We start from the raw sequence: 15,629 nt of genomic DNA on the forward strand, positions 1-15,629 counted from the left end.
TTTTTTGGTACTAGAAACCATTTTGCACAGTTTTTAAAAATATTTTCATACTTTATAGAAGAAAAGCAACAGAAACACATTTTAATTACTTTTTTAAAAAGTCATTAGTCTTTAGGATGTTTAAAAAAAGTATATGTATACACCCAATCTACATGAAAAAGACATCAACTCTGTTGTACTCAGTTTGATTTAGGACAAACTAATTCATGCCACAGGTATAATATACAGACATTGCAAGCAACTGTTAGACACTGAACAGACTGCCACAAATAAAGAACTCAAAAGTCTGAAAACTAATCATTTTTAATGAATAAAAGACTGTATAATGTGGTTTCCTCATTGTGAAAGTTCCTTTACACAAACACAGTTTTGACTTTGTCTAATGCAGCTTTGTCATGCTGTCAAACCTATTCCATTTAAAGGAGGACAAAAAATAAAGTTTAAAATGTACAAAATGAAAAATTCACTCTAGACCAATGTTACCAAACATTACTGAACAAAACCCACTGACTGTACAGGAATAAGTTCTGAAAAAAACATCACAGCACAAAGATGTGTGTCTTTGAACATGTCCATTAATAGTTAGGATGACCGCTGCACCTCTCGTTGGGAATTTTGGCCCAGAGCTGTTTCGGGGATGGAAGGACAAATGCACCTGCTCCACAAAGCCAAGGCAGGCATTACACTGAGGTCTTTGTCAGGCCTTAAGCAAAGCCACACTAATGGGATATTTACTTGTGCTATTCAGCGAAGCCTTTTAATCTACTGATTCCTATGAAAACAAATGGTTGAGGCAGAGGACAGACAGAGAAAGCCATTATTAGAGCTGAAGCAGTGTGGCCTTCCTTTCTAGCGTTAGAATATCAGAGGTGATTTAGGATTATCAGTACACTATGCATTAGGGGTCCAAGCACCAAAGGTTTTGGACTTGCATTTTATTGGTTTCCTGCTGCAAATTCACAAAGGGGGTGGGTGTAACTTACTGTCATTAATTCATTTAAAATGCTGACCAGACAAACCAAAACAAGCAGTTAAACAGCACAAACACGATAAAGCAGTAACTGTATAAAAGTTTTAATTTCAATAAAAAAAAAAAGAAAGATGACTCAGACAAAAGCAGACATCTCCCCTCCATTCCATAAAGAAACAGTAATTTTAAAACCACATTGAGGTGCAGAGCTTTAAAATCGGCACAGATTGGAGGGAACTCCTCCATTAGCCTAGACAAAAAACAAAAACACGTTCGTCTGTAAGCTGGCGGTCCTTTGGCACGATTTGAGGGCTCATCTTGACTGTTCAACTGCAGGAAGAAAAGAAAAGAGAAATGTTACTTCACATTTTTTTGCACAGCTTTATTCTCATATAAGCTAGCTACACAGTGCTTCATACACACCAGACCCCATGGGTCAAACCAGACCCGCCACACAGTCCTATCCGGCCCGAAAAAGCATTTCAATTTTCTATTATTATTAGCCTGTTTCACAAGGTGCTGCACTACAGTCCCCAGCATGCACTGCAACATAACGCGCTCCGACTCTCCTACCCCAACAACAATCTATAGGACAGCGGTTACTCCTCAATTCCACACAATGCTGTGCAATTCCACACCAGTCATATCACCAAAATGCATTTCAGCTTCAGTTCAACCAACATAAACACTTAACATTAGCTCAGCTGAGCCCAAGTCTTAATGAACTTGCAGCAAGAAAGGATGCCAGGTGTCTAGTTCAAGCAAATAGGTAGGTTTAAGACCGAGCACCCAGGGACAATTAAATTTTGAATATTTCAAGTGTCCATGTAATATTTCAAGGTCTACTACAAGTATCTATTTTACTGCTGAAGCTTTTGCATATGTCGCATGAACAAAGGCCAGTTCGGGTTATAGCACACCATTAATTAAAAATGAAAAAACATTTTTTTCTTTGGCCCACAGATTTGAGGAGATTTTAAATGTGGCCCTTTTGCTGGTTGAGTTTGACACCCCTACCCTAGACGATGTGCACTCCAGCATGTCATGGCTGAGACTACCAAGGAAGTGATCCAACACAGCCACCTCAGGTTTCTCCACAAATCCACCAAGACATTTGTGGCAGCAGTTGCTCACTCGCGCAGTGGATTATTCCATTAGTCTGACCAGCCGAGAGACGTTTATTCCACTAGCTGTCCCTCTACAGCTGTTTTAAAAACAAAGTCATTACCTGTGGTTTTCTAATATTTGTTCTGGAGAACTTGCAAATGCTTGACATACCAGACCAATGTGCCATTGTGCCCTCACTGAAAACGCAGTTATGACTTTGTAGCATATGTGGAAGTGGCAGGCAATTTGATCTAATTAAAAGTTGTTTCCCCCCTATGCTCACATAGACTGTAAACATGCGTGCTGTGCAGGTTGCCTAATCTAACCGTGTCCCCCAGATGGTTATTTGAAAATGAGACCATCTGGCAGAGATGACTGAAAGCATGAGAAATTCCAATAGATGTAAACATAATGGGGGAGGAGGGAGAGAAAGAGAGAGTCTTGCAAAAGAAACTCAATTGCTTGATTATTTTTTCCTAAGAAAAGTCTGTTTACACAAGCAACAATCAAGCAATATTATTGCCATTCACCAAACACTTCCAATGCTGTTAACTCTTCTGCTGTCACTTCCCTGAAACTATGTTTAAAACTGACTTATACAATTGGGGATTGTCAGTTTGTGAACATTTGTGGTTAATTATCAAATGTAAATCAACTTTACATGCAATATTTATAAGTAGAGAATGGAATAATCTCATCAACTGCTGAAGAACATTGTGTTTGGACAACAGTATCTTGCTTAAAAGTGCCCTAAAACTATGCATGCCTGAGCCATTATGGAACTGGATTGTTAACATATACAGTCAATAGAGAGCTTTATGGAAATATCCTGGAGACTATTACAGACATTGCTGGAGATGACCTGCTGATTTTATTTACGCATGACAGTCTCACAGGACCAAACGTAATCTTGTGATTAGCATCTAGGTACAACCATTAGAAATAAATGTAGGTGGGCTAAATGTGGGTGACTCAGGGTGGCAATAATCTGAGTGTGAAATTTCTAAAGCAATGCAACACTAAATCCAATCCAGCTCAGCAAAAACCTCTAACAGCGTCCCTGACTGTAACAATATAGTGTTTACAAAAAATAATAAATTTAAAAAAAAGTCCCCGCAAAACAACTTTAGTTTAGCATGTACGTGTATTGTATATAAAGAGAACACATTACATTCGGTAAAAATAAACATAACCTCTTATAAAGCAAAAAGAGTTCCATCAGCTGAAGACTGTCACTCGCTAGCTTGTTTTACTGTTTGAACTCCAGATGTTAAAAGAGCTGAACTAGAGAAATTTAGGGGCTGGTTGTAAAGGATCCTTGTCTGTGAGCGATTTATGCACAATCCAGCACCAAAATTTGTCCCCAAAGGTTAGGAGTAGACCTGTGAAACTAACATGACCCCCAAAAGGAGAATTTATTTACATTTTTATTTACATTTATAGAAAGGTTTGTAAAAGCACCCAGAGAAAGAGAAAAATCTTACTGTAAGTGGAGATGTCAATCTCATCCGGTAGCTCAGCCACGTTGACCTCAAAGCGGTCCTGCACATCGTTCAGAGTTTTGGCATCCGTCTCATCAGACACAAAGGTTACGGCAAGACCTTTTGTGCCGAAACGACCAGCACGGGCAACCTAAGGTGAGGGCAGAAAGGAAAAATCAAACACCAGCTCAATTTGCACAGACCGATTTTACTTGTCCTGATATTAATCAGTGTGTGAGGGAAGTTGTCGGTCCCTAATTTTCAGATAACATAATGAAAAGGTTTTAGGCAAAACCGGAGCTCATATTTTGTCCCAATTCACTCTCATTAGACAAAATATGAATGGAATTCATGAAATGTTGGAAACATTTTGCAAAACAAGGCAAACCTCTAGTTTAAGAAAACTGTGGGTGCAAAACTTAAATTTAAAAAATTTTAAAATAAATAACAAGACTGCTGAGTAAAGTCTACAGATTTCCTAGCACAAAAGAAAAATCTACAGTGATTTCCTTCTGCCAGCAACTGCATTTTTTGATATTTGCCTGATCCTAAAAGGCTTGATTAAACTTATCAGCTAAAAAAATCCTGTATTAGCTGAATGAGGTGAATGGGGCACATGATGCAGGTACTCCAGGATGAGGGACAAAATGCTGATCTAAGGCGACGTTCACGTTACAAGCCTAAGAGCTCAAATCCACTTTTTTGCTCATATTCAAGCATTTGCACTTGAGTGTACACATCCATAAAAGGTAAGTGACTTGAAGCCGTCACTAATGTGAATGAATCCGTGTCCTGAAACGACCCACATACACACATCCTAAATCAATAACATCACTTGAACGAACCACACACATTAGGAACAAACAAACTAATCAGCAGAACAAGCTTTCGTCGCAAAGATAATTTGCTCTAAACTGCTCTCAGCTGCTCATTATTAGAGCAAGATGAAAAAGGATCTGATATATTGCTTTTGCTGTGTTTACTGGCACTGACCTCAAGCTAGGCATTGTTGCCACATTAACACTGAATGACGGAGGAGCGGGAAGAGGAGAGAAGAAAAAAACCCACACCCCACACAAACTCTGATCCGACCGCTCTCATTAATGCCGCATGGATATTGGGTGTGTCCACACAGCTCTGAAACAATCAGATCGGTGTCATATTGAGTCACTCAAACCTAGTGAATGTGACTGTAACCTTATCTATAAAGCAATGGTTTTGTTCCAGTTCATTTTCCAGATTCCATCCCTTCCCTTCCATAAATAAATAGTAAGCGCACCCTATGCAGGTAGGTGTCGGAGTCTTCCGGCATATCATAGTTGAAGACGATGTTGACTCTTTCAATGTCCATCCCTCTGCCAAACAGATTTGTAGCCACTAGGATCCTTCTCTGAAAGTCTTTAAACTGCTGGTAGCGGGACAGCCTGAAAACAAACAAAACACAAATAAGCAAATCAAACACTGCACTTACAAGTAGCAATAGTTAGGGCCTCCTAGCTTCCATCAACAGCCACATCTGTCTTTGCAAGCTGATATGTTGATGTTTGCTGGCTGATCAGTGAGCTGGTTGTAATAAACGCACTGCAATTGTTATTTTTGCCAACTAGAATGTATCATAGTATAAACAACTGTCAATGTTTCTGATAGAAGACACAATGGAGACTTAAACCTTCATGTAGAGTGTGTGTGGCACAAGAGAAGGCAAGGCAAGTAATGATTTTAAAGGGGCTAAGGGTGATCCCACATCACGTGTTGAGTGACGTTTAAGCCGTGTCGCAATATGCTGTGCTGCTATGCCACCTAGTGTTGACCAAGTTCATCCAAAAAAAGTGGGAAGTGCATGTTGCATGTATGAGATACTTAGAAGTAAAAAAAATGCTGGAACAAGTTAGTTTAAAGCACCTGTCATGTAAAGCTGTACAAAAAGCTTAAAAAAAACAGACTCTTTTTTCTAAGGTGGCATCCATGCCTGCTTATTCTCTGCTTATACTATAAAACAGTTGGATTTGTAAAAACTAGAGGGGGATAAAGCCAGCAAACCTCACTTATTTTAATGTATTCCACTGCTGCAAGATCCTTAACTAGCTTAGAACAGCAGGTTCTCTGGCTGAATAGAATAACAGAAGGCTAAAGAGCCAGCCTGAATGTGACCCCCACTCATCGTTTTGTCTAGGGTGATTCGACACAAGGCCATTTCTGTAAAGTGACCTTCAAAGTGGTTGTACTTACAATCTTGTACTTCTTAATTTTACTTTCAGGAGCCTCTAGACACAGCATACAGCAAAAAACCTTCATATTCCGACATCATCATACAGCTGATTGACATGCCACAGCGTTTACTGGGCAGGACCCTTACCTTTCCTCCTGGGCCATGCCTCTGTGGATGGCAATAGCAGGGAAATTTTGCTCCACCAGCAGCTGAGACAGAGCCACACAGCGCTGTACTGATTTCACAAATATCACCACCTGTCAGCAAAGAGAGAAACTGCAGTTGGCTCAAACCCTCACCCAGCAATAAGCTCATGCTTCTAGAACGTAAAACCTGATACACTACAAGACCACAAATGAGGTGAACTGGCTGTTAGCATCAATAGACAGGGTGGAAAAACCAGATCAAAACATGGCAGCTGTGCATCAAGATAACATGTCGGCACAAAACAGTAACGTTGCCAACAAAGAGTCAATAACAGCTGTTTGTTCTTTAGTTCTTTACTCTCAGATAACAATAATAAATGTGGAGCTGATCACATGCCAATTAACAGCTAGTCCTCCTTAGCACTATGGACATCGGACATTAGAGTGTCTGCCATTCAGTTACGCATGTGCATTTTTCGGTCAAGTACCCCTTTATAGTGTTTTCTCCCCCTCTACGTACCTGATTAAACTCAAGGACATCAAGTAGGTCGAAAAGCTTTCGGTTCTTTTCACTGTCTTTCAGTTTGCAGTAGTACTGCTGCAGGCCGTGTAGAGTCAGCTTTGTCTCATCGTCCACAAACACCTCCATTGGCTGAGGGGGTCAAGAGGAGAGGGGGGGGGGGAAGGCAGTCATACAAAGGGCTCAGAGTATTGATACATCAGTACTGTAATTATTTAAACCCACACATATGCCTTTTCCAATGATAAGGCGCTGGTGCAAGTGCCAGTGCTGACTTCCAAGAAACGGCAAAACCTGTTAAGAATTGGCCAGGGTTTTTGCCAGCTTGAGAAACAATTACGTAACTGGACAAGGGCGTTCCCTAAACTTACATCCGTCAAAATTGACACCAAGTTTACACGCATTTTGTAGTCTCTTAAGGTGTTTTTTTTAAATACATTATCTTTATCATTTGTACTTTTACTGTATCATATTGTTACTGTTCTGATGAACCGTAAGCGCTCAGCATCTTTTATTTCCATGTATATCATGGCCACTAAAAACTTTGCCACGGTTTTCTTTAAATTTAAAGATAAAAATTAGTTAAATTAATTAAAACATGGAAAAAAAAATTTCAGTGGTTTTCTTCTTATGGAAAATGGTACCTTAATTCCTATAAACATCACATCACAACTGCCCCACCCCACAACAGCTATCAATCACCAGCACCTTGTCATAGAAAATAGGGTAAATGCAGTGCTAGGGAGTTATTCCATAGCCTTTATTAACTGGTTAACTGGCACTATATGATACATTGTTTAGAGTTTCCAGTACAGGGAAATAATAGTTTAAATCCACACACTGTTTATAATGAATCAACCAAGAAGAAGAGTGTTGTTTGGATTTGAAAACTCACATCCTGCATGAACTTGCGGCAGACTGGCCGGATCTCTTTGCTGAGGGTGGCGCTGAACATCATAACCTGCTTCTCATGAGGGGTGAGCCTGAAAATGTCCTGCACGTCACGTCTCATATCTAAGAGAAAGAGAGAAATTAAGCATCACAGAGTCATTCAGGCATGGCAATCAAAGCAAATGATGCTTAAGAACAGGTTATTCCAGCAGTAATAAGAGCCAAAGCTTATGTGTAGAGCTGAGTGTGTGCGGAGGAAAATATAACACTTATGTAATTGAACAGGTTCAAGAAGAACATGTTTTTGGTCACATTCCTGCAGCATCGTCATGTGACATTTTTCTCAATTTTCATCCAGAAGACCAGTTTTGTATCAAATCGTTTTCAGATTACGTTGTATAAGTAATTTCAATCTATTTTACTTTAGTCATCATCTTTATGTCTTTAACATAGCATATAAACAGTTCACAGCGAGAACTAGCAAGGCTTGAGTACAGTCTCCACAGGGTGGGGTTAATTTGAACAATGTTGTAATTAAGCCTCTCAAAATAAACACAGATGTCCTTATGTACCTGTATAAACTCATAACTGTTTAAGATTTTTTTAGTCATAGATTCATCAAAATTGCTCTTAAGAGGTCATGTAAATAAAATACATTCCAGTTGTATTGTGCTGAAATTTGCTGCTGTTCTTAGTTGTCAAAAATAAAATGGCCAGTGTTCGATAGTCTTTTATTTCTAACCACATACGAACATATTTTCAGGTATTGATTATGCATTGATATCTTTATTTTATGCGCTGTGATGGACTGGCGACCTGTCCAGGATGTTTCCTGCCTTCCGCCCAATGAGTGCTGGGATAGACTCCTGCATCCCCCGTGAACCGGTAGGATAAGCAGGTTACATGATGAACGAATGAATTATGGTTAGAGAGCCTCTCTGATTAAAACATTGAACTGTACTGAATTAGTATTCACATCAATGCACCAACCAACCTCTCAGCCTGTAATAATGAATAATTTCAATGGGGCATGCTCGCTTTTACATTTGGGGCAGGGATCTGTAGGTTCCCTGCATAAAACAATGATTAAGGTTGCTAAAAAAAATTTCCATTATTCATCCAAAAAAAAAAAAAAGTGCCCTGCTCTCCCGTCGTTTCAAGTAGTAACAGGCACTTTTTCACCTGACGCACTACACTCTGTAGTGCATACATTTCTGAGTTCACCCAATGTACAGTGAGATTATCAGAGACCCTGGGTTCACATCTGAAGTCCAAATATCAGCTATGGAGCTCATGGCTTTAACATCTAACTGCACCGCTAACGGTGATAACTCCTGGTTGTACAGTTCGGGTAAAGCAGTCTGAAATGTATTTGCTGGATGGCAAATTATACCTGGGCTCCAAGTGCTCCAACAGGCTGCGTATTCCGACATTGTCCACTACAGATAGTGGTTTGTCACTGAGTATGATGAAGTTAAGCAACTTCTCTGTCATCCCTTTAGCCTTTGGGTGGTCTGCTGGAAGTGTACCGCGTTTCTGGGAATCATCAGCGAGAGTCGCTGCCGGATGGGATTTTCCTGTCTGTTGGCTAGCATGAACTCCTGGTACTCTTTCACATGAAAGTTCTGCAGGTGCTTAATTAAACTGGTTGTATTCTACGACGCAGCCGTACTTCAACCCCTCTGCAAGCTCACTTTACAAACATTACAAGTGGCAGTCTTTCTTTTGGGCTTTTCCAAATTAAAATTTTGCCAAACAAATGACATGTTGGTCAAACCAACAGCTAATGTTTGCTCACTCAGTTAACAGACTGAAGTTGCCATGGGTTCATGGTAAGATGTGGAATGGAATCTGGATTAGTGACGTGTCTTATGTTATGGCAGGTTCGTGGTCCAGGGCAAACTGCGAACTGGAATCTGGATCGGTAAGCAGATTGACCCTGTCCGTCCGATATCCGATGTGTGAAGTGACGCCAATATCAGACTTGATACAAATATAGCACTGGATCGGTCCCTTCTCTAGTTTTAAGACAGTACTTTGAATCTCTAATTGTTTCAATATATCCCTTGTCCATTTACCTTCTTCTCTTGCACATTTTTAAAATGTCATTAAGGACTACCTAAAGTTATATTACACAAACATTCACCTTCGTTCAAGCAAACACATAGATGGTTTCCTGAACCAATATTACAACCTGGACTAAAAAGGGAACAGTAAAATCACCACTGGCATTTAAATTTAGTCAAAGACATGACTAGAAATCAAGTCTGGAAACCCATAATGTTGTTTAAGTTTATTGTAAGAGTCTTGTGAATTTATAACTTTTCTCAGCATGAATGTGATTCACAGTTTTGTTTTCTACCTTCCAATTTCCTTCAGGATTAAAAAAGTTTCTATCTAAAACTTCACAGCACCACAACAAGTGTTAAATCAGAAACATTTCAACACTCACCAAGCTGTTCCAGCATCTTATCACATTCGTCGAGGACAAAGTGCTTGACGTTTTTGAGGCTGAGAGTTTTGTTGCGGACAAGAGCGAGGATTCGGCCTGGTGTGCCCACCACAATGTGTGGACAGTTTTTCTTCAGCACCTCCTCGTCCTTCTTGATGGACAGGCCGCCAAAAAACACTGCAGCCTTGACAGTGGGCATGTACTTGGAGAAGCGCTCATACTCTTTGCTGATCTGGAAGGCCAGCTCACGTGTATGACACATGACCAACACAGACACCTAATTGGGTCAGCAGAGAAGGAAGAAAAACACTTATGTGGCTGGACTCTATGCTGTGGAATCCATACAGTTAAAGACCCTGTCTGCTGTTAGATTAGAGCTAGTTTTCCCAATGCACTGTAAATGAATAGTGATCAATGCACAGACTTGCAAACAATTTAGGTTGCATATTTACATAGTGCTGTCGACAAGCTACTAAACTAAAACTAGCACTGACTATACATTTCGCTCTTTTCCCTCCGTAATTCAAGTTAGAGACCTATGAACAACTGATCCCTGTACTGTAACTCAATAATTAAATGTTTCAAATAGAAGACACACCTGTCCATCCACAGGCTCTATCTGCTGCAGAGTGGCCAGCACAAACACAGCTGTCTTTCCCATACCAGACTTGGCCTGGCACAAGATGTCCATACCCAGAATGGCTTGTGGAATGCACTCATGCTGCACTGAAATACAAATATCACAGACCACATGAAGTACATTTTCATATTGCGCAGTAGGATTTTGCACAAACACAAACAGCTGAACATATTGTAAAACCCTCATTAACTTTGAACATGTACATCATTACACCAGCAGAAAGTCAGTGGTCAAACACCTGAATGTAGCACCCCAAACTTCTGATCGGTGCTGCAACATGTTTAGAGGGCAGTGGTAAGTGATGTTTGTTCACAAGAGCTTGAGCTGTTTCTATTGGCTGTTGGGAGCTGCTAAGCCAGTTTGGCCACTTCAGGCTTGACCAAAATAACTTTGTTCAATATACACAAAAACATGATTAGTGACCAGACATTTCATGGTTATCAGTATTACTGCATTTTTGTTAAAATATGCTGAAAATGTTCAAAAACTACAGATACACAAACAGAAATCATTTCCTCATTTTTTTATTGAAAAACATCAAGCAGCGCTATGCACTTTTTGTATGTTTAAACACTAAAATATCAAACGTGCAGTAACATTAAAGGAGGCACCATATGGCCATAAGATGTTCAAACAGTTCAAACATGAGAGCGTTCAAATGTTTTATTGTGTTTTTAATGTTAATTCAGTATTTTTACTGCTTCCCCCGATAAGCTGATTTAGGCTATCAAAAGATCTTAATTATTCTTTTAATGCTGGTAACATTTTCTGATATGGACATATAGACTATCAAACTATCCTACCTGCAGTTTTAATACAAGGCTGTCGACATCCTATTCGCTAGCTTCTTGTTCAAATTTTCCCGTTCCACCTTAAATGGTGCAGCAGTTACATTCTGGCACCTAAGGCACTATAATAACTGCTGCACGGCTTTCTCCTATAAGTTTACAATACTGTGCAGTGCTGGGCCTACAGCACAGAATTTTTAGCCAGATTTTAATCCTGACTTGACAATTTTTTTCAGTCTACAGTATTGGTGTAACTGTAAGAGACAAAGTTACCAAAACTGTCCAATCAAAACAAGCCAAGACATGCTTGAAGCACAGGGTACCAGTACTCAGGAAGGATGGGCTCATTAATTTTATTAATGTACTTATATCAGCCACTACCTTCAAGTAAACATTACGGAACTGTTTTTTTTTTTTGCCCAGTAGTCTACATCTTGACCTAAATCACCTACACAACAAATAAGTCACAACTAACAAAGCCTACAAGTGATCTTGGTCAAACACCATCTCTTGAATGACAAGTGACAAACTAAAGAGTTAAAGAAGTATGTCAACCATACCTTCTGATGGATGCTCAAAACCACAGTCCACAATAGCTCTCAGGAGCTCAGGTTTGAGCAGGAAGTCTCTGAAGCCAGAGCTGTGGATGGACACGTAGGAACCCTTCACCTCCTTCTTCCCTGCTGGCGTGGCGCTCTCTGGGGCTGCCTGCGGCTCCTCATCCTCCTCGTAGTCCAACAGCTCATTATCAACGTCGTTCTCAGCCATGCTGGAAAATCACATGTGTAAAAGTGAAGTGGGAGTCAGTTTTGTGAGAGCAGGTCACACCTGAGGCCCTTTAGTCTAGACCATTTGGCTCTCACCTCATTAAGCCTGAGTTACTCAGAGAAACAATGCATTTTAAATCTACAAACTCAGGGACTATATGAATGCAAATGGAAGGGGAATCTGTACCAAAATGCATCAAGCATCTGCTAAGATAGAGAATCAAAAATAAGATATTTAATAGAGTTTTTACAACACATAGTAAAGCGCTTTACTTTTTCATGTAAAACAGAGCAGAGAAGCCAGATGGATTCACAGGCATGATATCACACAAAACAAATACACAGTTACAGAAGTCTTAACCAAGGGTTACAGACTAGATTCTTAAGAATGAAAATTATGTGCTGAAATATTTAATGGACTCCTGAGGTATGGACAGGGTTGGGCAAAATACTTTGAAAAAGTAGTGATGGCTGAATACTGAATACTGTCCTAAATGTATTCAGTAACATATTCCATTACAATAGCATATTCAGCATTCATATTGATAAAGTACATGGGAAAAACTAATTTTTACTAAACTCACACTGTTCTGTACTGTTACTGATTGGCAGTTTTGTTCATGTGTACAATTCAATTACTCAAATGAATACAACATTTTCAATGTTATCTTAGCTCCCATTGCCTGATTCAGTACACTGCTGCTCCCATAACCCCACAGCAGTTTCATGACCATTGGGCCATATCCCAATAACAAAATTTAATAAAAGTGAGTAGCTACGTGATTCAGTTAATGATATATCTGTACCATGCCACAGAATGCATGTCCACTTCTGAGGTTAACTTCAGTCATCCCTCAAAAGCGTTTACTAATGCTCAGATTAATAACTAGCTCATCATATTGATTTATCAGTATACTCAGGCTTTAGAAGCAACTTGAGTGTTTATAAAAAATGACATTTTTAAAAAGGTTTTAACATACTGTGTGCTGATTTTAAAATGTTAACAAACACTAATGGTGTTTTTAAGATGGTACATTTTTTTATTTACTGGGTATGTATTCTAAAAGTATTCTCCTAAAAAAAAAAACCAAACTGTATTCTGAATACTGCTTTTATAAAATATGACTTGGACCGAATACAGATACTTGACTTCTGAATTCTGAGTACGTATTCCCAGTACCTGTATTCCATTACATCCCAACTCTCAGATATGGAAAGTTTTGCATGCATCACGAAATTTTAGGGAGAAACAAGGCAATGTTAAATCACGACTTTTCGTGTTTTCCTGCATCAGCTGGTCGTGACTGAGTTTGCCCGCGTTACGTAAGTAAAACCGAAATTGGGGGGGAATTCGCCCGAGCTAAGACTACATAACTATATAGATGGTTTCTATATAAAAGCTGGCCACTTTACAGGACTCCTGGCCGACCAATTCGCTATGAAACGATACAGCTGGAAGTTACTCTGCGTAAAACTCGTCGCAAGAACAATGGCTCTCATCTTCATTCAAAGGCCCCCTCGTCAATGCTAATGCTAACCGGCACTGCAGCTCACAGCTCATTCGGCGCGTCACTCCTTCAGTCTTTTAATAACATTACACTATACACGACTTGTAAACAACTTACTCGAACATATTAAACGCCACACATTAATATGCAAAACAATATCATTCCTAAGCGAGCTAGTTAGCTAGCTAGGTTAACTAACTTCTTCAGCATGCAACCTCGCTTGAGCTAGGCTAATTAGCATAGCTTGCTACCTAGCTGACCAACGACAATCAATAGTAGCCGTATTTACTTTTATTTACTTACTACAGCCACGAGTAATTATTCTGCAACCATTCGTACACACACTGACCTAAACAGCCATAAAAAGTTAGCCTATCTCGCTTATTATGATAAGTAAAGCCCTTCTTACCTTACAGTGATATTACCGGAGAGGAAGGTTACCGCTGTTAGCGCCACATGGAGGGGCCTCAGGTTTATACTTCAGCCCAGAAAGCCCGCCTCCTCCAAAAGTAGCAACGTGATTGGACGACTCAGCGAAAAAATTCGTCGCAGATACACTTCTGATTGGTTCTTGTGTTCTGTCGTTCACTTACGCACAAACACCCGCCTCCTCAATAAAAACAGCAATGTGATTGGATGACTCGGCCGTTCGCATGGAAACGGCTTTTACAGCGACATTCGTGATTGGTTGTTTTTATTTGTCACTTATCACTGTACAAACGAAACCCGCTCGAAGCTGGGCGGGCATTTTGTGAAAGGCGCTAGGAAGTAGAGACGTTTTCGTTTCGTATACATAACATATCTGATGTAAGCTTTAAACATAGGTGACGCTTGCCAACCCTTACGATAGTCATCGAAAGTCACAAATTTTGACAGGAGTTCAGAATTGTTCTGTGATTTTGAATTGTTCTTCACTTTTCATTTATCCACACTTGCCAAATGCCACACATAACTAGGATCAGCTTGCATCTAATGGGCCCCAGGTCAGTGGTGTAACTAGAATCTTATGAGCCTTAGTTAGTAGCATAACTAGGATCATATGGGCCCCAGTCAGTGGTGTAACTAGAATCTTATGAGCCTTAGTTAGTGGCATGACTAGGATCATATGGGCCCCAGTCAGTGGTGTAACTAGAATCTTATGAGCCTTAGTTAGTGGCATGACTAGGATCATATGGGCCCCAATCAGTGGTGTAACTAGAATCTTATGGGCCCCAGTCAGTGGTGTGATTAAAATTTTTTGGGCCTTAGTCAGTGGTTTAGTAGTAGTAGTTTAGCTGCTGCAAAAAAGATATCCTCATTGATATGTCCTTTGAGATTTTTTAACATCTAGTATTCTGATAAGCAATGGTCACTGGCCAACCTAGTCATTATTAATGGTGAAAAGGCAGTGCTAGCGAAACTCATCTTACTTTACAGACACAGAGGTGACACTGACATAACCACTGTAGATCATGAGGAGGTCCTGCAAAATGTGCTCTCTGCTCCAACTAAGAAGAGCCAAGATGAGATGGGGGAAGGACTGGAGGACAAACAGGAAGCCCAAGAATAAATATCTTCAAAACTTGACTCCAGTCAGAAGAGTGTGGCCTTTCTCTCCATAGATACAGTGTTATTTGTGTTATGTTAGTTATATACTGTATCTGGGTTTCAGAAAACAGGACTTTTCTGTGATTTGCTGTCGTGTGGTCCAATACGAATATCACTGATTTCTTCTTCTACTGGGCCAGTATGTTTCTTTTGTTTTATTGGGGATTTCCACTGATTTTTTCTATTTTTGTTCATAATTCAGTGGTTGAGTTGTAAACTAAGCAATTCAGAGTGGTTTTATGTGAAATGCAACGTAGCAGAACTTAACGACTCAAATTTCTTTACATTGGTGGTGATACGAGGCAGCTAGTTAGTAACTACCCAATATGACCTACACATGTCTATTATTATATGTATATTACATACATATATACATATATATATACATATATGTGTATATATATATATATATATATATATATATATATATATATATATATATATATATGCATATCACTGCTGTTGGAACAAAACCTTGTATCTCCATTTTTGTCATTTTCAGTTTTTGACATAATTTGAAAATGCGTAAGTAAATTTCATGATAAATGGACAAAAAGAAACAG

At 39.5% G+C, this 15,629-nt stretch overlaps 1 protein-coding gene across 1 annotated transcript; it reads right to left on the minus strand.

Moving 5' to 3' along the window:
• Positions 1–285: 285 nt before the first annotated feature.
• ddx39ab (DEAD (Asp-Glu-Ala-Asp) box polypeptide 39Ab) lies at positions 286–13,974 on the minus strand. The gene is made up of 10 exons (XM_036566025.1): positions 13,889–13,974; positions 11,765–11,973; positions 10,375–10,502; positions 9,777–10,053; positions 7,329–7,447; positions 6,434–6,565; positions 5,915–6,024; positions 4,838–4,982; positions 3,562–3,709; positions 286–1,300 (listed from the first exon to the last, which is right to left on the minus strand). Exons 2-10 carry the CDS (start codon positions 11,970–11,972, stop codon positions 1,284–1,286), a joined length of 1,284 nt encoding a protein of 427 aa, XP_036421918.1. The 5' UTR covers position 11,973; positions 13,889–13,974; the 3' UTR covers positions 286–1,283.
• Between the last annotated feature and the right edge of the window lie 1,655 nt (positions 13,975–15,629).

The sequence above is a fragment of the Colossoma macropomum genome, unplaced genomic scaffold, assembly GCF_904425465.1.
Source record: "Colossoma macropomum unplaced genomic scaffold, Colossoma_macropomum, whole genome shotgun sequence".
NCBI lineage: Eukaryota > Metazoa > Chordata > Actinopteri > Characiformes > Serrasalmidae > Colossoma > Colossoma macropomum.

Excerpts from the sequence above, each read along its gene's own strand:
- ddx39ab (XM_036566025.1), bottom strand. The coding sequence starts at position 11,972 with ATGGCTGAGAACGACGTTGATAATGAGCTGTTGGACTACGAGGAGGAT. Across the intron at positions 6,025-6,433 it reads ATGTCCTTGAGTTTAATCAG|GTGGTGATATTTGTGAAATC; the intron begins GTACGTAGAGGG and ends CTTTGCTGACAG. Across the intron at positions 3,710-4,837 it reads CCGACACCTACCTGCATAGG|GTTGCCCGTGCTGGTCGTTT; the intron begins GTGCGCTTACTA and ends CCCTCACCTTAG.